At 48.9% G+C, this 27,769-nt stretch overlaps 1 protein-coding gene across 1 annotated transcript; it reads right to left on the bottom strand.

Annotated features, from left to right (window-relative positions):
* GCH1 (GTP cyclohydrolase 1) lies at window positions 1-27,758 on the bottom strand. The gene is made up of 6 exons (XM_056851160.1): window positions 27,485-27,758; window positions 14,627-14,736; window positions 10,973-11,028; window positions 4,472-4,503; window positions 2,769-2,853; window positions 1-152 (listed from the first exon to the last, which is right to left on the bottom strand). The coding sequence occupies exons 1-6, from the start codon at window positions 27,756-27,758 to the stop codon at window positions 26-28; spliced, it is 684 nt and encodes a 227-aa protein (XP_056707138.1). The 3' UTR covers window positions 1-25.
* Window positions 27,759-27,769: the final 11 nt, after the last annotated feature.

Genomic DNA, 27,769 nt, shown 5'->3' on the forward strand with positions numbered 1-27,769 from the left:
CAGTGCTGAGCGGAAGGGCCTCCTTTTAGCTGCGGATGAGCGTCAAGAACTCCTCTCGCGTCTTCGGGTCTTCCCGGAAGACTCCAAGCATCGTGCTGGTCACAGTTTTACTGTTCATTTTCTGTACCCCTCGCATCACCATGCACATGTGCCTAAGGGGAAAACATGGAAACATAGAGCTGGAAAGGATCTCAAGGGTCATCTAGTCCAACCCCCCTGCACAGTGCAAGAAATTCACAACTACCTCCCCACCACACACACCCAGTGACCAGAAGATGGGAGGGAAAAACCCTCCAGGATCCCTGGCCATTCTGGCCTGGGGAAAAGTTGCTTCGTGATCCCAAAGGGCAATTGGCATTTCCCTGGGAATGTAAGAAAGGGCCATGAGAGCCGAGCACCGATGCAGGATCAGAGGAGCATGCCAAATACATGAGGTGCTGTGGAACATAGGCAGGACGGTGCTGCTGCAGTCGTCTTGCTTGTGGGCTTCCTAGAGGCACCTGGTTGGCCATGGTGTGAACGGACTGCTGGACTTGATGGGCCTGGGTCTCATCCAGCAGGGCCTTTCTTATGTTAAGGCTTAAAGAGGGGAGTGAACATGTTCATGGAGGAGAGGGCTGTCCATGGCTACTAGTCAAAATGGATACTAGTCATGATGCATACCTATTCTCTCCAGGATCAGAGGAGCAGGCCTATTATCTTAGGTGCTGTGGAACACAGGCAGGATGGTGCTGCTGCAGTCGTCTTGTTTGGGGGCTTCCTAGAGGCACCTGGTTGGCCACTGTGTGAACAGACTGCTGGACTTGATGGGCTTGGGTCTGATCCAGCAGGGCTTTTCTTATGCTCTTACATTCTCAACCCTTCCAGTCCTCCCTCTCATGATCTGCCTAAATTCACAGAATCAGCAGTCCAAACCCTGCATATGCAAAGGGTATACCTCAGAGTATACAGAAAGGGCAGATGGTCCAATTGTGGTCTCGCACACGTGGTTGGCCGGGCAACGGAAGTTTTCCCGTTGTCCTTTTGCCATTTGTCTTCCGCTCCTGGCAGGCCAGACTCGCTCTTTTCAATGATCAACAGTCAGGTAGGAAGCGCCGGTCTTGTTGACAATAGCTGTTGTTTCTCCCCGCCTTACCTTTTTACATTTGCATCTGGCACCAAGTAGCTGGCGCAGCAACCATCCGAAGATGCATCTCTGCTCCTCCTCAAATGTAGGCAGAGTCTACAGACCCTAGAGGTAAAGGTCCCCTGTGCAAGCACCGGGTCATTCCTGACCCATGGGGTGATGTCACATCCCGACGTTTTCTAGGCAGACTTTGTTTAGGGATTGGTTTGCCACTGCCTTCCCCAGTCACCTTCCCTTTACCCCCAGCAAGCTGGGTACTCATTTTACTGACCTCGGAAGGATGGAAGGCTGAGTCAACCTTGAGCCGGCTACCTGAGACCGACTTCCGTTGGGATTGAACTCCGGTCGTGAGAACAGAGCTTTTGACTGCAGTACTGCAGCTTCCCACTCTGCGCCACGAGGCTCTTCTACAGCTCCTACACTGGCATTTAACTGAGGCAGCAGTCCCACACACACACACAAAGCCGCCTTATACTGAATCAGACCATTGATGCATCAAGGTCAGTCTTGTCTACTCAGACCGGCAGCGGCTCTCCAGGGTCTCAGGCAGAGGTCTTTCATGTCACCTACTTGCCTAGTCCCTTTATCTGGAGATGCTGGGGATTGAACCTGGGACCTTATGCATGAAAGCAGATGCTCTACTGCTGAGCCACAGCCCCTTCCCTGACCATCTTGAACACATGAAACTGCCTTATACTGAATCAGGTCATCGCTCCATCAAGGTCAGTCTTGTCTACTCAGACTGGCAGCGGCTCTCCAGGGTCTCAGGCAGAGTCTTTCACATCACCTGCTCCCTGATCATTTAACTGGAGATTCCCGGGTGGAACCTGGGACCTTCTGCATGAAAAGCAGAGACTCTTACACTAAGTCACTGCCCCTCCCCAAAGTAATATTCAGAAAGCACACAAAGGTGCTTTACACTGAGTCAGACCATTGGTCCATCGAGGTCAGTATTGTCTACTCAGACTGGCAGCAGCTCTCCAAAGGTCTCAGGCAGAGGACTTTCACATTCCCTACTGCCTGGTCCTTTCAACTGGAGATGCCGGGGATTGAACCTGGGAACTTCTGCATGCCAAGCAGATGCTCTACCACTGAGTCACGACCCCTCCCCAAAGAATATTCAGTGCATGATGAATACACACATGAAGCAATCTTATACTGAATCAGACCATGGGTCCATCCAAGTCAGTATTGTCTACTCAGACTGGCAGTGGCTCTCCAGGGTCTCAGGCTGAGGTCTTTCACATCACCTACTTGCCTGGTCGCTTTAACTGGAGATGCCGGGGATTGAACGTGGACCCCTCTGTGTGCCGAGCAGACACTCTACCACTGAGCCAAAGCCTCTCCCTCAGACAGTCACCTTACAGACTTGGCTGTGTCCCTCATCCAGCCTTCCCGGGGACATCTGGCCACCAGAACTAGCAGGGGGCCAAGCCCCCCCAAGGATTTCACAATTGGGGCTGGTTTCATAACCGTGTACACAACAGGATATATCTCCTGCTGTTGGCCCCATCAATCGCCGCTGAAAGGTCGAACCGGAAGGTGCCTTCCAGGCAGCAGTGAGCATCTGGGATTGGCTGCCCCTGAGCAGGGGGACTCACCCCAGCCCCCGGGAAACATGGCACGGGATGTGAAAACTTACGTTGCTTCGACCACCACCCCGACCCCAGCGGGCTGTAAGGCTTCTGTGATGGCGACAGCTATCTGTTTCGTCAGGCGCTCCTGGACTGTAGCAAGACACAAAGACACCCCCCCCCCAAAAAAGTGAGCGACTTTACAGGGACCCTCGACAACTTCTTTCTGCTGGTGAAAAATTGATTTGCTCGGAGCTTTTTGCAAGAAGCAGCCATTCTCAAAGCAGGAGAGGAAGTTTTTTGTTTGTTTGTTTCTTAAAGTTTTTGTCGTAATCTGATTTATGCATCTAGCACAGGGGTCCCAGCGTTTTGTAGTGGTTAAGAGCGGTGGACTCTAATCTGGAGAGCCGGGTTTGATTCCCCCGCACCTCCACATGAAGCCTGCTGGGTGACCTTGGGCTAGTCCCACTTCTCTCTGAACTCTCTCAGCCCCACCTACTTTACAAGTTGTCTGTTGTGGGGAGAGGAAGGGAAGGAAATTGTAAACCGGTTTAAAAAGGTAGTCCCCTGTGCAAGCACCAGGTCATTACTGACCCACGGAGTCATGTCACATCATGATGTTTACTAAGCAGACTACGTTTATGGCAGTGGTTCCCAACCTTTTTTTGACCAGGGACCACTAGGACTTTTTTGTTCGGTGCAGGGACCCCAAGGTTCAAAATAAAAATTCTGAGAATTTGAAAATAAACTTTAATCATAACTGTTAGTTAAACATTAAACTTAGAATAATATTTGAACATATATTTTTATAATAGAGAACTTTTAATTGAAAATATTAATGTATTATGGGTTTATAACTTTGTTTCGCGGACCTTAATTTAGTTCTCGCGGACCACTGGGGGTCCACGGACCCCTGGTTGGGAACCAGTGGTTTATGGGCTGGTTTGCCATTGCCTTCCCCAGTCATCTAAACTTTACCCCCAGCAAGCCAGGTGCTCATTTTACCAACCTCGGAAGGATGGAAGGCTGAGTCGACCTTGAGCCGGCTACCTGAAACCAACTTCCATCGGGAAGCTGGTTTGATTCTCCTTAAAAGGTAGAGAAAGGCGGCATCTAAAAACCAACTCTTCTTCTTTTTCTTCTTCTTTGAGCTTGCGGGCACTTTTGGAATTCAGACCCAGGGTGGTGGGCCCAGCCACAAAATGGCTGCTATCAACTCTCCAACGCGTCAGGCAGAAGCTCTGTTTAACAGGAGACCTTTTAATCTGCACGGCCAACCAGATCTCCAGTGGCCCATCAGAAGCCCTACCGGGCAAAAGGCTCCCCTGGCCCTGCCAACTTTCTAAAAAATACTTGGCGGGCACCAGGAAAGGTGTTCGCGGGTGCCATGCAGCCACGGGCCCCATGTTGGGGACCCCTTATGTAGCCCGTTTTTATCCCACCCTTCCTCCAAGGGCAGCGTATAATATTCTCCTCTCCTCCATTTTATCCTCCTTACAACCCTCTGAGTTGGATTTAGCTGAGAAAGAGAGAGAACGGCTGACCCCAACGTCGCCCAGAAGACTTCATTGCAAAGAACTCAGCTACACATTACAGTTCCTTCCATGTTTACACCAATTCATTAATTGGCTTTTAATCAGATTACCAAACTACATGTTGCTGCTGTTGCAGCTGGCTTGTTTACAAGCTATGCAATATCCCACGCCAAATCCTGCTTCCATGGTTAAAGCTATATTTTCCTCTAAGTAGGGCAGAAAAGGAGATTACTTACCCTGTAACCTTCTGCTGTATATTTCCACAATCCTAGGGAAAAGAGAGAGAGAAGGCATCCTCTGTTAACAGCACCGTCTTCTAGGTGTAGATGCAATTCACATCCAGGAATTTATAAAAACACCCACAAAACAAAGTCCTCAGAGAAAAACATCCTGGCACAATCCAAGGGGGTGCGAGGATGTATAAGTTGGCCACAGTCAAAGCTGATCTCCCGGACAGGTAGTTTTCAGCTAAGTGCTATCGATGTTACTTTGGAAGACAGGCTAGAGCAAAGCTAGCTACCCATATCTATGCTCCCGTCCCCCAAGGAGAGAAGCCACCAAATCACAAATTTGGCAGGGCCTTGACATTCCAGGTGAGTTTCAATTTGGTATAACAATCAATTTCATGAAAGAGCAACGCTGCCTCCCAAGTGTTTTAAAAATTGAATTAGATTGTCATGATAAAAACCAGTTTTAAAGCAGTTGGCAGATGCACTCACTTTACTTTGTTTTCACTTTCATTTCTAGTCTTTAAAAAAAAAATTACAACTGGAGGCTGGTCTTGGTGTTCCAAGATTCAAGCCCAAGAGAAACAGCCCGTTTAAGTAATTTGCTTCCATTTACAAGTACCTAGAATCATAGAGTTGGAAGGGACCACCAGGGTCATCTAGTCCAACCCCCTGCACAATGCAGGAAATTCACAACTACCTCCCCCCACACCCCCAGTGACCTCTACTCCATGCCTAGAAAAGTGGCCAAGATGCCCTCCCTCTCATCATTTGCCTAAGGTCATAGAATCAGCATTGCTGACAGATGGCCATCTAGCCTCTGCTTACAAATCTCCAGGGAAGGAGAGCCCACCACCTCCCGAGGAAGCCTGTTCAACCGAGGAACCGCTCTGACTGTTAGAAAATTCTTCCTAATGTCTACACGGAAACTCTTTTGATTTAATCTCAACCTGTTGGTTCTGGTCCGACCTTCTGGGGCAACAGAAAACAACTCATCACCCTCCTCTATATGAGAGCCCTTCAATTATATCACCTTAGCTAATATTGTTAAGCATTACCATAATTCAAGTTATTTCAAGTTAATTTCATTGTCAAGTTAATTTCATTGATTCACATCAACAGTTAAATTCGGGTTTTTTTGCAACGAGTATAATTGCAGTGATTAAAATAAAATACCTTTTCGGTTTGCCTCTAATGGAGGGAACACTCAAAAACAATGCCTACCCTATGAAACAGGCTATAAAGTTCCTGGGAAACCACTCTCTCTCAAGTTAAACCCCACTGATTGCAACACAAAAGTTAAACATGAATGAGCCCTAAAATGGTTTTCACCTTGACTTGTCAAGGCCCATGACATGCAGGTCAGAGATAAGCCACATTCTTGGATTACTCAAGAGGAGCTGAAGTTGGTCAGAAAAGCTGAGCAATTAACAGATCAAAGATTGCCTAGAACATGGAGGGTTGCCAGGTCCCTCTTCGCCACCGGCAGGAGGTTTTTGGGGCCGAGCCTGAGGAAGGCGGGGTTTAAGGAGGGGAGGGACTTCAATGCCATAGAGTCCAATTGGCAAAGCGGCCATTTTCGCCAGATGAACTGATCTCTATCGGCTGCAGATCAGTTGTAATAGCAAGAGATCTCCAGCTAGTACCTAGAGTTTTGGCAACTTTAGCCATAGCCATTTTGAGCAGCCTTTTTGGTGCAACAAGACTGAATTATTCTCTCTGTATTAGATTGCTATTATTGCATCTACAAAGACAAACCAATTAATATGTATGAAGATTCCAGCTGATGAAGCTGCAATTTTGCAGTGAAAACGCTAGTGTGCATCCGGACAGCGTTACTGTGGACTTTTTCAGCCTTCCTCGTGTTGCTTTTTGAAGAAAACAACCTAGAGATAAGACTCTTACTTACCTTGAAAAAGACTTTCCATCTTAGATTTGCTTGTACATACTATCACTGCTGTTTTCACTTGTCTGAAGATGTTACACATTGTTCACAATATATGTTTGCATAGTTTGCTTGTGTATTATTTAAATTAATTGGTTTGAGCCTAGTACTATATTTTCACTACTATCCCAGTAGTACTTGTACATATTTTTCTCAGTACCTAGAGTTTGGCAACCCTAAGAACAGGGGTCCCCAATATGTGCAATAGTGGGAGGTTGGGGGTGGGGATATGGGTAGGGTTGTCAGCTCTGGGTTGGGAAATAGCTGGAGATTTGGGGGGGGGCTGAGGAGGGAGGGGCTTGGGGAGGGGACGGACTTCAATGTGTACCACGCAATTTGGTCCCCAAGCGGCATTATTTGCCTGTCACTTTTTTCAACCCTGCCCCTCCTCCAAGGAGTTCCAGGCTCTCCCTTCTTCATTGTCCTCACAACCACCCTGCAAGGCAGGTGAGAGCCGCTGCCGGTCTAAGTAGACAGTACTGACTTTGATGGACCCAGGGTCTGGTTCAGTATAAGGCAGCTTCATAATTCTAGTTACTCCCATTATGCCGACACTGGAAGGCTCCACACAGATTTATCGCTCTCTCTGCTCACCACCTGCTCGGGAGGCTCAGCTGGACAGCATCGTGAGCCACTTAACTTAAGTGACGCATTGATCAGCGAGAGATGGAAAGAAAATTGCAGCCTTCCAGAGCCGTCATTAGCTGCTAAAAGAGAGTCATTGGATGCAGGCGACAATTCTAGTTTAAAGCCCTTTTCCAGGCCTCTGCAATTGAGAGGTAATTGTGGCCAAGGCAGTCAACGCAATCCCATCAATTGACCTGCCAGGCGAGGACCAACGTGGAGAACGGGCCCCCGTCTGCATCCCTTCATAATTCGGCCACCGCTCAGGCAGGCGAGACGCTGGACCGTCTCGGCCACGGCGTTTGCTGACAGGCGTCTGGACAGACACAAATGCCAGCGATTAACCCAGCTGCCCTCGAATTCCCTACATCCGGAACATCAATACATTGCACGAAGGAAGTGAATCTTCAAATGCCAAAAGACCGGAAGGTACGCATTAACACAGGAGGCAACGGGGAGGCCGGAAAGCCAAGTCCAAGCCCAGAATGCCGCTGGCCATTTAACACTGTAACACCGGCCCTGCCGGACCAGGCCAAGGATACGTGTAGGCCTACCCCTTGCTCTCACACATAGCTGCAGAGTATCGAATCAGACCCTTGATCGATCGAGTTCAGTATTGTCTACTCAGACAGGCAGCAGCTCTCTAGGTGGAGGTTTTTCATTACACCTGGTCCTTTTAAATTGGAGATGCCAGGGATTGAACCTGGGACCTTCTGCATGCAAAGCAGAGGCTCTTCCACTCAGCCACAACCTATCCCTTCCTCTCAACAGTGACCAGGGAACCTATCCCTTCCTCTCAACAGTGACCAGGGACATGACTAAGGGGGGACATCACAGAGGTTTATAAAACTATGCACGGGGTGGAGAGAGTTGACAAAGAACACTTTTTGTCCCTATCCCAAAATACTAGAACTCAAGGCCATCCACGGAAGCTGATGGGCTGTAGATTCAGGACAAAAGGAAATACTTCTTTAGACTTCTTTATTTTAGAGAATAAAACTGCTGATATCATACTGCCCTTGTACAAATCTATGGTGAGACCACACTTGGAATACTGTTTACAGTTCTGGTCACCACACCTAAAAAAGGATAGTGCAGAGCTTGAGAAGGTGCAGAAAAGAGCCACCAAAATGATCAGGGGACTAGAGCAACTGTCCTATGAGGAGCGGTTAAAATGCTTAGGGCTGTTTAGCTTGGGAAGAAGGTGATTAAGGGAAGACATGATAGAGGTCTATAAAATTATGCATAGTATGGAGAGAGTGGACAGGGAGAAGCTTTTCTCCCTCTCTCATAATGCCAGAACTGCTGAAATCTGCTAAAGCCAGAGGGTGAGAGATTCAAAACAGATAAAAGGATTTCTTCACACAAAATTGTGGAACTCCCTGCCCCAGGAAGTGGTGATGGCTGCCAACGTGGAAGACTTTAAGAGGGGAGTGGACATGTTCCTGGAGGAGAGTGCTATCCATGGCTACTAGTCAAAATGGATACTAGTCATGATGCATGCCTATTATCTCCAGGGTCAGAGGAGCATGCTAAATATATTAGGTGCTGTGGAACACAGGCAGGATGCTGCTGCTGCTGCAGTCGTCTTGCTTGTGGGCTTCCTAGAGGCACCTGGTTGGCCACTGTGTGAACAGACTGCTGGACTTGATGGACCTTGGTGTGATCCAGCATGGCTTTTCCTATGTTCTTAAGATAGTGATTAAAATGTGGAATTGACTGCGAGAGGATGTAGCGACGGCCACAGGCAGAGACAGCTTTAAAAGGGCACTAGACAGATTCATGGAGGAGAGATCCATTAATGACTAAAGAAAACCTCCACATTCAGAGGCAGTCAATCTCTGAATCCCAGTGCCAGGAGGCAACATCAGGCGAAGGCCTCCGTGCCCTGTTTGTTGGTCCTCCAGAGGAACTGGTTGGCCACTGTGTGAGACAGGATGCTGGACTAGATGGACCACCGGTCTGATCCAGCAGGGCTCTTCTGACGTTGTTATCTAAACATAAAGCACCAGCTCTTTAAAGGTAAAGGTAGTCCCCTGTGCAAGCACCGGGTCATTACTGACCACAGGGTGACGTCACATCCTGACGTTTCCTAGGCAGACTATGTTTACGGGGTGGTTTGCCATTGCCTTCCCCAGTCGTCTACACTTTACCCCCAGCAAGCTGGATACCAAACCCTTTAAAAGGTAAAGGTCCCCTGTGCAAGCACTGGGTCCTTCCTGACCCATGGGGTGACTTCTCATCCCGACTTTTACTAGGCAGACTGTGTTTACGGGGTGGTTTTCCAGTGCCTTCCCCAGTCATCTTCCCTTTACCCCCAGCAAGCTGGGTCCTCATTTGACCGACCTCGGAAGGATGGAAGGCTGAGTCAACCTTGAGCCGGCTACCTGAAACCTTCCGTTGGGATCGAACTCAGGTCTTTAGCCTTTCCTTTTCAAAGGAGGTGTGATTCAGCCCTTGATAATTCGGGCTCCCCTTCCTCATGAACCAACTGGAACCACCTCTAAAGCCAGCTGCACCAAAGATTTATAGACCGGCATTCTGATTATGAGCAATTTTCCGATCCTTTCCTAACAATTCCCTGCAAGCCTCATCCTCTTTAGCATTAACGGCTTCCTCCCGTCCATGTCAGAATGGCACTTTTTATAACCATCTCTGTATAATCTCTGCAAAATGCCGGCTTTCCGGTGGCGTGTCCGACACTCCAGTTACAACTAAGCTTTCCCCTTTGGGCCTCGGGGCATTTAAGAGACAGACCAACGTTTCCGAAGTGAATCATAATTGCTTTGAATTTCCACCCGAAAATTCACACGCAGAGCTCGATCCCGACAAGTGACAAAGAGACATTCAAAAGTCAGATTTAATTGAGCCACTCGCTGTAGCCAATGGAAAATTTACAACTTGAGAAATGGAGGGAGAAGGTGTTTCAAGCCATTCTCCAAGAAAACTGTACTAGCAATTCGTTTTGACAACTCCTTTTCCCTCTTAAAACACACACACCTGCAAACATGCAAACATATTTTTTTTAAAACACATGAGCTAGCTAATGCCAACTTTATAGCACCCTGTCACTACGTGAGGACATAGAATCATAGAGTTGGAAGGGACCACCAGGGTCATCTAGTCCAACCCCTTACACAATGCAGGAAATTCACAACTACCTCCCTTCCCCACACTCCCAGTGACCCCTACGCCATGCCCAGAAGATGGCCAAGAGCCCCTCCCTCTCATCATCTGCTTAAGGTCATAGAATCAGCACTGCTGACAGATGGCCATCTAACCTCTTCTTAAAAACCTCCAGGGGAGGAGAGCTCACCACCTCCTGAGGAAGCCTGTTCCACTGAGGAACTGCTCTAACTGTTAGAAAATTCTTCCACCACTTCAAACCACCGCTCTTAACCACTACACTATGCTGGCCAGGGATCCTGGAATGGTTTTGTTGCCATCTTCTGAGCATGGAGCAGGGGGTCACTGGGGTGTGGGGGGAGGTAGTTGTGAATTTCCTGCATTGTGCAGGGGGTTGGACTAGATGACCCTGGTGGTCCCTTCCAACTCTATGATCCTATGATTCTAACTAGAACGAAAGCAGGGATGCCGGCCACACCACGGAAATCGCATTTCTACTCCAAAACAATCAATCAGCTCCTGAAGAGAAGAAGAAAAACTGGGAAAGGATGAGAGAACTGCAGATTATCAAGGACACCGTGATTAACAATTACCTAGACGTGGTCGGCTCAATTGCGTGTGCGGTACAGGTGTACCAGCCGCTGACGGGTTCATCCCTGGCAGGAGATTCAGCCAAGCCCAGACAGCTTCACAGGCGACCCGTACAGCTGGCTGGAATTCAGCCAAGGGGGTCAAGACTATTCAAGCACAACAAGCTTAGCTGCCCAGGATTAAGGTGAGCAATCAGCATTACTTTAATTACCTGTAGCTCTTACCTTGCTAGTTTGCTGAGACCGAGGACTTGCTTGTTAGGAAGGTATCCTATGTGAACCTAGGGCAGGAAGAGAAAAAGCCATGTGAGAGAGAGAGAGGAGGAGGAGAAGAAGAAGAAGAAGGAGAAGAGTTGGTTCATATATGCCGACTTTCTCTATTACTTAAGGGAGACTCAAACCGGCTTACAATCCCTCTCCCCACAACAGACATCTTGTGAGGCAGGTGGGGCTGAGAGTTTGGAAAGAGCTGTGACTAGCCCAAGGTCACCCACCTGGCTTCATGTGGAGGAGTGGGGAAACAAATCCAGATCACCAGCTTAGCCTCTGCCACTCATGTGGAGGAGTGGGGAATTGAACCCGGTTCTCCAGATCAGAGTCCACCGCTCCAAACCACCGCTCTTAACCACTACACCATAATGATAATGCATTAAAAAAAAAAACACACCTCAGTCTTTTCCACCCCTGCCCCCCAACAATTTTAAATTTTCCCTTTATTATCTTCCCACTAAAAGGGGGCTAGGTTCCCTTTGGGAGGGGGGAGTTGGCAAATCACAGGACCCGATATAACAATCAGGCGAACGTTATTTTGATATAATGATATTCAGTTGCTGCCCGGTTCGTGAGCACAGCTCCATACAGAAGCGGGATCATTTGGGAGGATCACAGTGAGCAGAGCAGAGCTGTCCCCTCTTCTAGAAGCTGGAACTGTTTAATGATAAAAAAAAGTTCTCCAATACTTGGAAAAACCACAGAATGTGCTTTCCCTAGAGAAGAGAGTCTTGTGGGCATAAAAATGAGAATGCATTAAAAAAAACACAGCATGAACACATGAAGCTGCCTTGTACTGAATCAGACCCTTGGTCCATCAGTCAGTATTGTCTACTCAGACCGGCAGCGGCTCTCCAGGGTCTCAGGCAGAGGTCTTTCGCGTCACCTACTTGCCTGGCCCCTTTAACTGGAGATGCCGGGGATTGAACCTGGGACCTTCTGCATGCCAAGCAGTTGCTCTACCACTGAGCCACAGCCCCTCCCCAATTTTTTCCACCCCTGCCCCCCAACCATTTTAAATTTTCCCATGGAAATTCCCTCATTATAATCTTCCCAATGAAAGGGGCTAGTTTCCCTTTTTTTTTGGCGGTGGGAGGAGAGCTGGTAATTCACAGAACCTGCTATAACAATCTGGTGAACGTTATATTTATATAATGATATGCAGTTGCCAACCACTTTGCGAGCACCGCTCCGTACAGAAGCGGGAGCATTCGGAGGGGCAAAGACGGGCAGAACAACATCGCACGGGATCTCCTGGCCCCACCTGGAGGATGGCAACCCTAATTAATAACATAATTGCCCTATGCTAATAAAGGATGACACCGTCCATGGTTGTAAAGGAGAAAGGGACGGTTATGTGTTTGACGTTTCTTTGTACTTTATATTTCCTTTCGTTGTTCGTTCGTTTTAAAAAACATTTAAAAATTCCAAACCGGGGGGGGGGGTCATTAAAATGATACATTTTTATCAAAGCAGCAATACAAGATTTGGACTGATAACTAAGAAAATAGTGGATGCATTTCAAATAGAGCTGCCAGGTCCCTCTTCACCACTGGCGGGAGGTTTTTGGGGGGGAGCCTGAGGAGGGCGGGGTTTGGGGAGGGGAGGGACTTCGATGCCATAGAGTCCAATTGCCAAAGCGGCCATTTTTCTCCAGGTGATCTGATCTCTATTGGCTGGAGATCAGTTGAATTAGCAGGAGGTCTCCAGCTAGTATCTGGAGGTTGGCAACCCTACTTGGCATTTATAAATGTGGGGGTTTTTGTGGGGAAGGAAAGCATCTCTAGCAGTGTGTGTGCTTAACCCAGCTATGCCCTGGATTCTCTCCTATAAATGCCATTTTCCTCTTCTTCATCCCTCCCTCCATGTTTGACTCAATGTTTCAAAGCCTACTTAAGGGAGGAGAAAAAAAGACGTTCTCTACTAATCGATTTTTATCTTTCCTTTGTTCCAATGAACTTAAGGCAGAAAACGTGGTTCTCTCTTCCACATTTCCCCCCTCACAACAACCCTGTATGGTAGGCTATGTGGTGTGCGGCTGGTTGGAGCTTATAAAGCCAAGCCAGCTGGATGGAAAGTTGCCTGTGCTTTTTCTGGTTTTGAATTTGGTAGCGAAAAGAGTTGGAGGCGGGAAATTGTGACCCGGAAGGGGGCTGTTGGATTAAACGCTGGAGCCTAATTTGATTGACAGAGGGCTCTGTGCTCCTCTAGAATCAGCCCCTCCCTTCTGGTGACAGTTACTTGTAACCAACTGATGCTGCCAACTGTCATTCTCTCTCTGCCTCACACTCACTCAAGATGACACACTTTCAGTTAAGATGAGGTGACTGTTATAGAAACCTCTAAAAGAAAATGTTGCTTGTTTTAAAAGACTTTATGGACATTTATTAAAGGCAGTTTTCTTCAATTTTAATACGTGCGCTATTCATATTCCTCCACATATGTAGTATTGGCTGTTTTGAACTCTGCTGCTCTAAAACAGGTGGAATATCCTGCACCGAGCCAGTGCTGGGATATTGCCCCACAGAAGGTATTGGATTAATTTCCATTTTACCCGTACAGGGGCTACATCCGCCTGAGGGGGCTTTTCATCAGTTGTAATAGCAGGACATCTCCAGCTAGTACCTGGAGGTTGGCAACCCTAATTTCAAACTTTCCTCTCCTCCTATGGTCCATTTCCCCCTCCCTCTCCCCAAATCCTATTGTGGGGGGGACAGGAAGAATGCAGGTGTCAGGTGTGGGGCAGGAAGCCGAGCATCCATGCAACTACCAGCATTGTGCAGCGAGAGCACACACTTTCCAGAAGGTTCTCATTAAAAAGAGGGGAGAAGACGCATACGGCACGGGCGAAAAAATAGAAATTAACGTGCGTCGCAAATGCACCGACGGTTCTTTTCCTATGGCTCGTGTGACCTGTAAGAGATCAAAGCTTACGTCCAGAGTGATCCCGTTTAATGCTCTCAAGGCACGCTGCCGGCTTGGAAAGGAAATGTCAGAACCGATTACGATGGAGACCCAGCCGATGCAGGGGGGCGGGGGACAGCAGGAGGCTTGGTGGGAAAAGGTCTCTGGAAATTGTGTCTGGAAGAGCTGCTAGTTGACATCGGAGTCTCTGCCTCCACAATTTCCCCACTCAAGGCCCTTTTGAGATTCCCAGAAACGGTTTAAAACAGGAATTTGAACAAATGTTTAAAACAGAAATTTGGACAAGGGATGGGGGCACATGGGTGGGTCGATGGGCAAATAGGGGGCCTAGTAGTGGACCTAGGGGGGCATCCTCCCCAAAACTTGGAACTGGCCCTATCCCTGCAGACACCAGGATTGTGTACAGATTCACCTCCTGCAAGGAGTGGGGCACGTCTGCTACCTGCAAAGTAGGGGTTGCTTCAATCCACCCTTCCTCCTCGGACGCGTGAGTGAATGTTCTCCCTGCTGCCCCATGCCTTGGCCAGACTTTTAACATTTCCCCCAAGTCCTCAGAACATTTATCGACTTAACAATTTATTTAGCGTTGGTGTAGCGGCTCCAAGGACTGGCTTCGGCAAGCTCACGTTTAAAACCACTGGCCAATTCACTGCAGTTTACATGGGGCGGTGGTGGGGAAATTACCTTTCCAACAAACGGGACCAGGTGATGCTCGCACATCGAGAACATGTCTATGTCCTTCACAATCACCATTTCATCGTGGTCTTCATCAAATATGGCATCGTTTAGTACATCTGAAATTAAACCAGTGAGATTAGTGGAAATCGGAACATGAGAAAAGCCCTGCTGGATCAGACCACGGCCCATCAAGTCCAGCAGTCTGTTCACACAGTGGACAACCAGGTGCCTCTAGGAAGCCCCCAAACAAGACGACTGCAGCAGCGTTATCCTGCCTGTGTTCCCCAGCACCTAATATAATAGGCATGCTCCTCTGATCCTGGAAAGAACAGGTGACTAGTATCCATTTTGACTAGTAGCCATGGATAGCCCTCTCCTCCATGAACGTGTCCACTTCCCTCTTACAGCCTTAACATAAGAAAGGCCCTGCTGGATCAGACCAAGGCCCATTGAGTCCAGCAGTCTGTTCACACAGTGGCCAACCAGGTGCCTCTAGGAAGCCCACAAACAAGATGACTGCAGCAGCACCATCCTGCCTGTGTTCCACAGCACCTAATCTAACAGGCATGCTCATCTGATCCTGGAGAGAATAGGTGTGCATCATGACTAGTATCCATTTTGACTAGTAGCCATGGATAGTCCTCTTCTCCATGAACATGTCCACTCCCATCTTTAAGCCTTACCATAAGAAACATAAGAAAGGCCCTGCTGGATCAGACCCAGGCCCATCAAGTCCAGCAGTCTGTTCACACCGTGGCCAACCAGGTGCCTCTAGGAAGCCCACAACATAAGAAGAGCCCTTCTGGATCAGACGGGCGGTTTTTCTCCCCTGCGTTACCTGCCCCCATCGAGATGAAGGGGGAGTGAGCTGTAGATACGTCATTTTTCTCATTTCCTGGATACCTTTAAAAACCCCAATCTGAATAAGAACAAAGGGTTCGAAGGGGGAGAAGAGCTGGCGAGCCCACCCTTCGTGAAAAGCTTCCTTCTGATCTCCCAGTGACTCAAAAGCCGACATACAAATTCAACGTTGGTGCCGGCCATCTCATCTTTTATGGCTTCCTCTGACACATCCACCGACGCCTCCCGTGCAAACACCAGTCGCCCAGGCTTATGAACTGCCATTTGCGGCCGATAGCGCATCGCTATCGCGGGGAGTTTTAATTTCCTGTGCTCCGCGAGACAGACGTAGGTAACCCTGGCGACCGGGGACGGAGACGCAATGTCAACTCTGTTGTTCCATCTCCAGGAAGGGTCTTTGGGAGACTGGTGGGGGGCGGAGAGGGGAGGGAGAAGAGAGGAAGGGCAGAGAGACTCAAAATGGCAGCGGCAACCAAACCCAGCATTTCCAGGAAGCCACAGAGGCATCCAGCAACCAAAGCAGCAAATGCCCCGGCAGATGCTTCCTGGACCTCTTTTGCTGTGGATCTTGCGCACATTGGATGGAGAAGGAGAAGAAGAACAGTTGGTTTGTATATGTCGATTTTCTCTACCTTTTGCAGAAAATCAAACCAGCTTACGATCTCACATAAACCCATGAAGCTGCCTTATACTGAATCAGACTCTTGGTCCATCAAATCAGTATTGTCTGGCAGCGGTTCTCTAGGGTCTCAGGCAGGAGTCTTTCACATCACCTACTTGCCTAGTCCCTTGAACTGGAGGTGGGATTGAGCCTGGACCTTCTGCATGCCAAGTAGATGCTCTACCACTGAGCCATGGCTCCTCTCCATGGCTCTCCAGGGTCTCAGGCAGCGGTCTTTCACATCCCCTACCTGCCTGGTCCCTTTAACTGGAGATGCCGGGGATTGAACCTGGGACCTTCTGCATGCCAAGCAGATGCTCTACAAACTGAGCCATGGCCCTAGCCTTCCTTCCCTTCCTCTTCCCACAACAGACACCTTGTGAGGTAGCAGAAGAAGAGTTGGTTTTTATATGGCGACTTTCTCTCCCACTTAAGGAAGAATCTAACCGGCTTACAATCGCCTTCCCCTCCCCACAACAGGCTGAGAGAGCTCTAAGAGAGCTGTGACTAGCCCAAGGTCACCTAGCTGGCCTTATGTGCAGGAGTGGGAAAACAAATCCAGTCCACCAGATTAGCCTCCGCCGCTCATGTGGAGGAGCGGGGAATCAAACCCGGTTCTCCGGATCAGAGTCCACTGCTCCAAACTACTGCTCTTAACCACTACACCACGCTGGCTGAGAGAGTTCTGAGAGAACTGTGACTAGCCCAAGGTCACCCAGCTGGCTTCATGTGTAGCAAGAGGGGAAACCAACCCAGTTCACCAGATTAGAGTCCGCTGCTCTTAACCACTACACCATGCTGGAGCCAAACCAGAGATGCCAGTGGTTTGGCCCAGTTGACCCATTGATTATGTGGGAGGCTGCTGCTAAGACCTCAGGATGCCCTAGCCACGTCTGTTACGGAAGACCCACTTGGCACCTCCCCACACTAACATCAAGACACAGAAGCGGGCAGAAACCACCCAAACGTGGTGTAATGGTTAAGAGCAGTGGTTTGGAGCAGTGGACTCCGATCTGGAGAACCAGGTTTGATTCCCCACTCCTCCACATGAGCGGCAGAGGCTAATCTGGTGAACTGGATTTGTTCCCCCACTCCTCCACATGAAGCCAGGTGGGTGACCTTGGGCTAGTCACAGCTCTGTCAGCCCCACCCACCTCACAGGGTGTCTGTTGTGGGGAAGGGAAGGTGATTGTAAGCCGGTTTGAGTCTCCCTTATGGGCATTAGTTTCCCATTTGTATGGAAGCCAACAACAGATGAGAAAGTCTTGCAGTTATATATATTAATTGTTATCCTGCAAACGCAACATACGTATGGCCATAAAGTTTTTTAGAAAGTTATGTATATTTATATTCTGGAACTGTGATTGTTTTGACCACTGAAGAAGGCCATTTGGTCTTGTCGAAGTCTAATCTTGTGATTTTATGTCTATTTGCGTTGTATGCTTACATGAGCATGGTTCGGCAGGCTATTGCAATAATATATATATTATTGATTTTAGTAATAAAAAAGTAATAAATACAGGCGTATTTTGTATTGACATAATCTTTATATTGTATAATCTTTGGCCTTGAATGTTGATTTTTTTTCTTGACCTTTGGGTGCTTAATTCTCCTAAACCCCACTGTCAGACGAAGGAAGCTTTGACTCATGAAAGCTCATACCTCAAACACCTTGTTGGCTTCTAAAGTGCTTCTGGACTCAAACCTAGCTTTTCTACTGCAGACCAATATGGCTAACCTCTGAAACTAACCCTACTAGTTTCCACAGGAGGAGGAGGAAGAGGAGGAGAAGGAGAAGAAGAAAGAAGAAAGGTTGGTTTTTATATGCCGACTTTCTCTCCAACTTAAGGAAGACTCAAACCAGCTTACAGTCACCTTCCCCCCCCACAACAGACACCCTGTGAGGGAGGTGGGGCTGAGAGCGTGTGACTAGCCCAAGGTCACCCAGCTGGCTTCATGTGTAGGAGCGGGGAAACAAATCCCGTTCACCAGATTAGTCTCTGCCACTCATGTGGAGGAACGGGGAATCGAACCCGGTTCTCCAGATCAGACTCCACCGCTCCAAACCACTGCTCTTAACCACTACACCTCACTGGCTCTCCCGTTCAAGTTAACAGAACTTAAAGGCACCGAATTTAGGCTGGATCACGCCTTAAATCTCGTCTCATCTTCCAGGGACAACGTCACTTTTGCCCCATAAACGGGGTTGCCGGCTTTGGGTTGGGAAACACCTGGAGATTTTTGGGGCGGAGCCCGAGGAGGGTGGGGTTTGGGGAAGGGAGGGACTTCAACGCCATAGCTTCCCATTGCTAAAGTGGCCCTTTTCTCCAGGGGAACTGATCTCTACCGGCTTGGAGATCAGTTGTAATAGCCGGAGATCTCCAGCTACTGCCTGGAGGTTGGCAAAACAAAAGGAAGCACCTCCGTGCTAATACCGTCAGGTTAGGAAACTGGCACGGGAAACAAGCAGTAAACTAATACAAAACTGTGTATTGTGTTTCAAAACATCTCAACAAGTACAAAGGACTACAACAGGTGACAAAAGACAATATATACAAATTATACAAGGCGTGTTAAATACAGTCTACGAATAGTACAGTCTATAAATAGTAGAATCTCCTTGGTATACCAAGGAGATTCTGTATACCAAGGAGATTCTACTATTTATAGACTGTACTATTCGTAGACTGTATTTAACACGCCTTGTATAATTTGTATATATTGTCTTTTGTCACCTGTTGTAGTCCTTTGTACTTGTTGAGATGTTTTGAAACACAATACACAGTTTTGTATTAGTTTACTGCTTGTTTCCCGTGCCAGTTTCCTAAACTGCCTGGAGGTTGGCAACCCTACCTATAAATAAGGTCCTGCGGGACTTTCTTATTCAGTCGATGTCACAGCTTCTTGACTGTATATGGTGAAGCCTCTGGAATATGCTGGGGGGTAGGGGAAATCACGATCAACGGAAATAACACCATACGAAAGCAAAGAGCACAATAGAGAAAGGAAGGAAGAGGGGAAAGATAAGACCTGGAGGAGAGAAAACAGGCTCCGGCGATTTGGAGGTTTCTGCGTCAGAAGCAAGAGGGCCTGTTGCTATAGAGACTATTTGCATGGCTTTAATGTCACTCTGATGAACTTGGCAACTCCTGGTAACCTGAACAGGCGACCCTGACAGGCGGGCGGGTAGCTCAGGTTGCATGGGGAATGAAGCCTGAAGGGCCCGGGTTTATAGGGTTGCCAACCTCCAGGCGGGGCGTGGAAATGTCCCGGAATTACAACTGACCTCCCGATGACAGAGATCAGTTCTCCTGGAGAAAATGCCTGCTTTGGAGGGTAGACTCTTTGTCATTATGCCCCACAGAGGTCCCTCCTAGGTCCCTCTTTGCCACTGGCGGGAGGTTTTTGGGGTGGAGCCTGAGGAGGGCGGGGTTTGGGGAAAGGAGGGACTTTAATACCATAGAGTCCAATTGCCAAAGCAGCCATTTTCTCCAGGGGAACTGATCTCTATCGGCTGGAGATCAGGTGTAATAGCGGGAGATCTCCAGCTACTACCTGGAGGTTGGAAACTCCCCAAACCCTCCCCTCCCCAGGCTCTACCCCCAAAATCTCCAGGAATTTCCCAACCCAGATCTGGCAACCCTAGGAGAGTACAGTGATTTACATCCACCACCGATTAGAAATACATCCCTCCCTAAGTTAACCTTCTTATTCCAAATGTTACCAAATCAGATAGAAGAAAAGACCTTAAAAGAATGACAGAGAACGATGTCATAGAGTCCAATTGCCAAAGCAATTGTTCAAGTACTTGAAGGGCTGTCATATTCAAGTACTTGAAGGGCTGTCATATAGAGGAGGGTGCCGAGTTGTTTTCTGTTGCCCAAGAAGGTCGGACCAGAATCAACAGGTTGAAATTAAATCAAAAGAGTTTCCGTCTAGACATTAGGAAGAATTTTCTAACAGTTAGAGTGGTTCCTCGGTGGAATAGGCTTCCTCGGGAGGTAGTAAGCTCTCCTTCCTTGGAGGTTTTTAAGAAGAAGTTAGATGGCCATCAGTCAACATTGTGCAGGGGGTTGGACTTGATGGCCCTGGTGGTCCCTTCCAACTCTATGATTCTATGATTAACAATTTCGTCTGGAGTGGAAAAAACCAAGAATAAAACTCAAAATACAACAAGATTTTTTTGAAAAAAGAGGTGGTTTAGCAGTACCAAATAGAAAGCTGTATCATCAAGCAGCTGCAGTAGTTCGGTTGACGGATTGGATTACTGATCCCAACCGAAGGACAGTAAAATTGGAAACAACAGGTGCATAATTATCTGTGGATTAAGATTACGTCATGTTTACCCCGCCTTTCTCCCCAATGGGAACCCAAAAAGCATCTTACATCATTATCCTCTCCTCCATTTTGCCAGCACAACAACCCTGTGAGGCAGGCGAGGCTGAGAGTGCGTGGCTGGCCCAAGGTCACCCAGCAAGCTTCCATGACCAAGTGGGGGTTCGAACCTGGGTCTCCTAGCCACTCCACCCCACTGCCTCACATGCAGAATCGGGCAGATTCCACACACCCATATATCCAAACCTGACTGAGCAGACTGTTGCATTAGCTCTTATCAAACACCATTAATTTTTTGCTGGGGGGGCACGGATATGTCAAAATTTGTTTTCTGGAAAGGAATTGTTTTGCTTTGTATGCAGCAGAGCCCATGAAGCGCTGTAATATAGCTTCAAGATTAAAAAAAGATAAACAGGATAAAATCATCATAGGGGGCAAGATACATACAATAAGAGAAGAGACAGACAGACAGACAGACAGACGGCGTCCAAACTGTCTCCTCCCGACCTGACAAACGCGTCATCTAAGAGAAGTACAAGATGTGAAAAGCGAGGCAGGCTGGGATCTGGCATCTCAGCTTCAAATGAGGTCTGGGATCATGCACCCGGTCCCAAACGGAATCAACTGTCCACTACCATTTCCACGGACAGTGGCGGGGGGGAATATAATTTAATACACGTTATGATGTACTGCAAAACTGAATACAGACGTGGGGGAAGAGAAAACAGCGGCTTATTCTGCTATTTCTCAGGGCCTAACGACAAAGTTACAAAGTTTTTCTACACAGGCAATAGAGCTGCTCTGTAGTGAATTATTCACAAAGTTACTTAGATAAATTATTAGGGATTATGGCCTATACTGCTGTGTTTAGCTTGCTGAAACGAGGATCCTAATTTTTCATTTTTGTATCATTTAATGTGTCATGTTAGAACTTGCGCTTTGCTTCAATTCTGCTTTTAGATTTCTGGTTGGTTCTACAACCCTAATCCTATTGCATTGCTTATTAATTCTCCCATCCTGTCAATTAGGTTGACACTGTTGTAATCCGCCTTGAGTCCAAGTGAGAAAGGGAGACTAAAAATGACGTAAATAAAGTACATTATTTTAACACTCTCTCCAGATCCGACAAAACTTTTGATTAGATGTACCTGGCGAATGGTGAGTTTGGCAGTCAAGTGCGGTGTAGTGCTTAGAGTATCAGACTGATATCTGGGAGACCCAGGTTCGAATCCCCACTTGAGCAATGGAAGCTTGCTGGGTGATCTTGGGCCAGTCACACACTGTCAGCCTAACATACCTCACAGGGTTGTTGTGAGGATAAAATGCAGGAGAGGAGGGTGACGTAAGCCACCTTGGGTCCCCATGGGGGGGGGGGAGGAAGAAGATGAACAGAAGAAGAAAAGGGGAAAAGAAGAACAGTTGGTTTTTATATGCCGACTTTCTCTACCACTTAAGGAAGAATCAAACTGGCTTACAATCACCTTCCCGTCCCCTCTAAGAACCACAGTTCCTTCATACTGAACCAACCATGACGTGGTGGCATACTGCGCTATGTAATCATTCGCCGCCTGGATTCTCTGGTGTTGTTTAGTAAGCCTGTATAGTTGAAAAGGGCAGCAAATCCGCGACATCCCTTCGAAGATCAGCCTGGCGTTTGCCTTCTAGCATTTCGCAAACAGAACAAACACTTATCCCTAAGCAAGCTAGCTCAACTTCAAGCTTCATGAGTTCTTTCCCCACAGGATTAGTATAGGATAGGCCAATATGCTGAAAGGAATCAGCAGCCGGGCGAAAAGAGCCAATATTTATCCAATGCTCGCTTTTGATTCTCCTACACAGAAATAGACTCTGAAGACACAGGCAAACAGAATGTCTTTGGGCACAAAGCTTCTTAAGTTGGAAGGCTTTAAGAGGGGAGTGGACATGTTCATGGAGGAGAGGGGTATCCATGGCTACTAGTCAAAATGAACACTAGTCATGATGCATACCCATTCTCTCCAGGATCAGAGGAGCATGCCCATTACATTAGGTGCTGGGGAACACAGGCAGGATGGTGCTGCTGCAGTCGTCTTGTTTGGGGGCTTCCTAGAGGCACCTGGTTGGCCGCTGTGTGAACAGACTGCTGGACTTGATGGGCCTTGGTCTGATCTAGCAGAGCTTTTCTTATGTTCTTAAGTTCCTAATACAGGCAGGATAATGCTGCTGCTGCAGTTGTCTTGTTTGGGGGCTTCCTAGTGGCACCTGGTTGGCCACTGTGTGAACAGACTGCTGGACTTGATGGGCCTGGGTCTGATCCAGCAGGGCCTTTCTTATGTTTTTTATACGAAGGCTTCAAGAGGGGAGTGGACATGTTCATGGAGGAGAGTCCATGGCTACTAGTCAACATGAATACTAGTCATGATGCATACCTATTCTCTCCAGGATCAGGGGAGTATCAGGAAGGGAGTACTCTGGAACTCCTTCCCTATCAAACAGCTACTCCAGAACAACTAGGGTCGAGCCCAGTATCACCTTAGAGATCAACAACATTTTTGGGATATAAGTTTTCAAGAGTCAAAGCTCCCTTCATCACATACCAGGACTGTCTTTTGAAAGCTTACACCCCAAAACTCTTGTCGGTCTCTAAGGTGCTACTGGACTCGAATCTAGATCTTCTAACTGCAGACCAACACAGAAACCCTCTGAAGCTTTTCCAGAACGTGAACCTTCACAAGCATTAGGGTGCATCCAGCCACATAGTTAAGAAAACTTAGAGGGGGTGTCAAATTTCACTGTTTCCTTCCTCCCAAACAGGTCTTCTTGCGCCCTTGAGATTTTGTTCCAGGGGGAGGGGGAGGAGAAAGAGAGTTGGTTTTTATATGCCGACTTTCCCTACCACTTAAGGAAGAATCAAATGGGCTTACAATTTCCTTCCCTTCCCCTCCCCACCACAGACATCCTGTGAGGTGGGTGGGGCTGAGAGAGTGTGACTAGCCCAAGGTCACCCAGCTGGCATCATGTGGAGGAGAGGGGAATGAAACCCAGTTCTCCAGATCAGACTCCCACCGCTCCAAACCACCTCTCTTAACCACTACACCTCGCTGGCTCTACACCACGCTGGGGGTGGTTTAGCAGACCTTCAGGGACAACATAGAGGGTGTCTGAAATGGGGGGGAGCAGCAACAATTGCCCCCTTCCTCTCAAAAATGGATGGATCCAGTGGGCGTTTATTGCCTCCGCTTGGCCGATCCACAACCCTTGCTGGCCATACTTGGGGTGCATTTAACCCGAGACAGAACTCCGGGGGGCCCTTAAAAGATCAACCGCACTTATTTCAGCATGAGCTTTTATGAGCATTTCAGACAGACATTCAACAGGTGGAGCTATCCCAACAGGCAGCCCGGCCACCAGATAAAGCACTACACCAGCTGACCTGCAGCCATGGAAAGGTGGGTTTGGAAGATGGTCACCCTGCTCAGGATGGCACCGTAAATGAAGCATCACTGGAGGTAAGGGGATGCTGATGACTTTAAAGTTACTTCATTAAAATAAAAGTTTAACGTTACTTTATTAAAATAAAAGTTTAACATGATGCCTAATGCTTGTCGGTCACTTCAGGATGGTGCCGAGATGTTTTCTGCTCCCCCAGAAGGGGTTAGAGCGGTTCCTCAGTGGATCAGGCTTCCTCGGGAGGTAGTAAGCTCTCCTTCCCTGGAGGTTTTGAAGCAGAGGCTAGATGGCCATCTGTCAGCAATGCTGATTCTATGACCTCAGGAAGATCATGAGAGGGAGGGCGTCTTGGCCATTTTCTGGGCATGGAGTAGGGGTCACTGGGTGTGTGTGGGGGGAGGTAGTTGTGAATTTCCTGCGTTGTGCAGGGGGTTGGACTAGATGACCCTGGTGGTCCCTTCCAACTCTATTATTATATGATTCTAGAGATTTGGCACTTCTGTGGACTGGAAGACAGAAAAAGGTCGGCTCCTTAGGGAACCAGTGGAGAAAGAAGAAGAGTTGGTTTTTATATGCCGACTTTTTCTACCACTTAAGGGAGAATCAAACCAGCTTACAATCACTTTCGCTTCCCTTCCCCACTACAGACACCCTTTGAAGTAGGTGAGGCTGAGAGAGCTCTAAGAGAGCTGTGACTAGCCCAAGGTCACCCAGCTGGCTTCCCGTGTAGGAGTGGAAACAAGCACCTGCAGTCGTGGCACCCAGTGAAAGCACAATCTGGGTAAACTTCTAAGTCGCACTGTGTCTGCTTTCAATGCACGTGCAACCGTCCCACCGAAATCAACCGAGGCAGCTGTCAGTTTAGCTTCACGCTATTTGCGCTGGTTTTCCTGGGTCTCGGGCAGAGTAAGATCTATCCCAGAGGCGCTAGAGACACCAGCTGGCCTTCCACACGCAAAAGCTCCGGCTCAGACATTGAGCCTTCACATAGCCATCCCACCATTATCCTCAAAGAAATGCAGGGTGACGCAGAACCTTCCTTCCTAACTCATAGTTATTATATAGTTATGAGCAGGTTGTCCGGTGCTCCCTCCTTCCTGCCCTACATTTAAATGGATGGTTCTGTGTATAATGTTTCCTAACTATAACTATTCCTAACTTAACAACATCAGAAAAGCCCTGCTGGATCTGACCAAGGCCCATCGAGTCCAGCAGTCTGTTTGCACGGTGGCCAACCAGGTGCCTCTGGAAAGCCCACAAGGAAGATGGCTGCAGCACCTCATATAATAGGCGTGCTCCTCTGATCCAGGAGAGAACAGGTATGCATCATGACTAGTATCTATTTTGACTAGTAGCCATGGATAGCCCTCTCCTCCATGAACATGTCCACTCCCCTCTTCAAGCCTTCCAGGTTGGCAGCCATCACCACATCCTGGGGCAGGGAGTTCCACAATTTAACTATGCGCTGTGCAAAGAAACACTTCCTTTTGTCTGCTTTGAATCTCTCACCCTCCAGCTTCATCAGATCTGGTATTATGAAAGAGGGAGAAAAGTTTCTCCCTGTCCACTCTCTCCAAACCACGTGTTATTTTATAGACCTCTATCATATCTCCCCTTATGAGGGGGAGGGGCTGTGGCTCAGTGGAAGAGCATCTGCTTGGCATGCAGAAGGGCCCCAGGTTCAATCCCCGGCATCTCCAGTTAAAGGGACCAGGCAAGGAGGTGATGGGAAAGACCTCAGCCTGAGAGCCATGGAGAGGGGCTGTGGCTCAGTGGTAGAGCCTCAGCTTGGCATGCAGGAGGTCTTAGGTTCCATCCCTGGCATCTCTAGTCTAAGGGACTAGGCAAGAAGGTGATGGGAAAGACCTCAGTCTGAGACCCTGGAGAGCCATGGGGAGGGGCTGTGGCTCAGTGGGCGAGCCTCTGCTTGGCATGCAGGAGGTCCCAGGTCCCATCCCGGGCATCTCCAGTTAAAGGGACTAGGCGAGTAGGTGATGCGAAAGACCCCTGCCCGAGACCCCAGAGAGCCATTGCCGGTCTGAGCAGACAATCCTGACTTGGACGGACCAGGGGTCTGATTCAGTATAAGGCAGCTTCACGGGGACAGGCCATGGCTCAGGGGGCGAGCCTCTGCTTGGCATGCAGGAGGTCCCAGGTTCAATCCCCGTCATCTCCAGTTAAAGCACTGGTTCCCAACCGGGGGTCCGTGGACCCCCAGGGGTCCGCGAGAACTAAATTAAGGTCCGCAAAACAAAGTTATAAACCCATAATAAATTAATATTTTCAATTAAAAGTTCTCTACTATAAAAATATATATTCAAATATTATTCTAAGTTTAATGTTTAACTAACAGTTATGATTAAAGTTTGTTTTCAAATTCTCTGAATTTTTATTTTGAACCCTGGGGTCCCTGCACCGAACAAAAAAGTCCTAGTGGTCCCTGGTCAAAAAAAGGTTGGGAACCACTGAGTTAAAGGGACTGGGAAAGTAGGTGATGTGAAAGACCTCTGCCGGAGACCCCGGAGAGCCACTGCCGGTCTGAGCAGACAATCCTGACTTGGACGGACCCGGGGTCTGATTCAGTATAAGGCAGCTTCATGGGGACAGGCCATGGCTCAGTGGGTGAGCCTCTGCTTGGCATGCAGAAGGTCCCAGGTTCAATCCCCGTCATCTCCAGTTAAAGGGACTGGGCAAGTAGGTGATGCGAAAGACCTCTCTGCCCGAGACCCTGGAGAGCCGCTGCCGGTCTGAGCACACAATCCTGACTTGGACGGACCAGGGGTCTGATTCAGTATAAGGCAGCTTCACGGGGACAGGCCATGGCTCAGTGGTAGAGCATCTGCTTGGCACGCAGAAGGTCCCAGGTTTAATCCCTGTCATCTCCAGTTAAGGGACTGGGAAAGTAGGTGATGTGAAAGACCTCTCTGCCCGAGACCCCGGAGAGCCGCTGCCGGTCTGAGCACACAATCCTGACTTGGACGGACCCGGGGTCTGATTCAGTATAAGGCAGCTTCATAGGGACAGGCCATGGCTCAGTGGGCGAGCCTCTGCTTGGCATGCAGGAGGTCCCAGGTCCCATCCCCGTCATCTCCAGTTAAGGGACTGGGAAAGTAGGTGATATGAAAGACCCCTGCCCGAGACCCCGGAGAGCTGCTGCCGGTCTGAGCAGACAATCCTGACTTGGACGGACCCGGGGTCTGATTCAGTATAAGGCAGCTTCATGGGGACAGGCCATGGCTCAGTGGTAGAGCCTCTGCTTGGCACGCAGAAGGTCCCAGGTTCCATCCCCGTCATCTCCAGTTAAAGGGACTGGGAAAGTAGGTGATGGGAAAGACCCCTGCCCGAGACCCTGGAGAGCGGCTAGGCTCAGTGGCAGAGCCTCTGCTTGGTGTGCAGGTGGTGCCAGGTTCCATCCCTGTCATCTCCAGTTCAAGGGACTGGGAAAGTAGGTGATGCGAAAGACCCCTGCCCGAGACCCCTGACTTGGACGGACCCGGGGTCCGATGCAGCAGAAGGCAGCTGGCCTCGCCATGGGCGCCAGGGTCCCTGCCCCCCACCACCCCACCCCACTCACCCACCTGTGATGGTCTCCTGGTAGCCCTTGGTGAAGAACTGCATGGCGGTGGCGGCCCTGCCGGGGGTCTTGAGCAGCCCCTGGCGCTGGGGGTCCTCGCCCAGGGCGCGCAGGATGGCGGCGTAGGCGGCGGCCAGGGCGGGCCGGTGGCGCTCGTTGTCCTCCTCGCTGCGCGGCCGCTCCTCCGTCCAGCCCGCCGCCGCCGCCGCCGCCGGGGGCTTCTCGGCCGGCCCGTAGCCGTTGCAGCGGGCGGCGCGCAGGGGGCTCCCCGGCTCCATCGGCGCGGCGG

Source organism: Euleptes europaea, chromosome 6 (assembly GCF_029931775.1).
Source record: "Euleptes europaea isolate rEulEur1 chromosome 6, rEulEur1.hap1, whole genome shotgun sequence".
Taxonomy (NCBI): Eukaryota; Metazoa; Chordata; class Lepidosauria; order Squamata; family Sphaerodactylidae; genus Euleptes; species Euleptes europaea.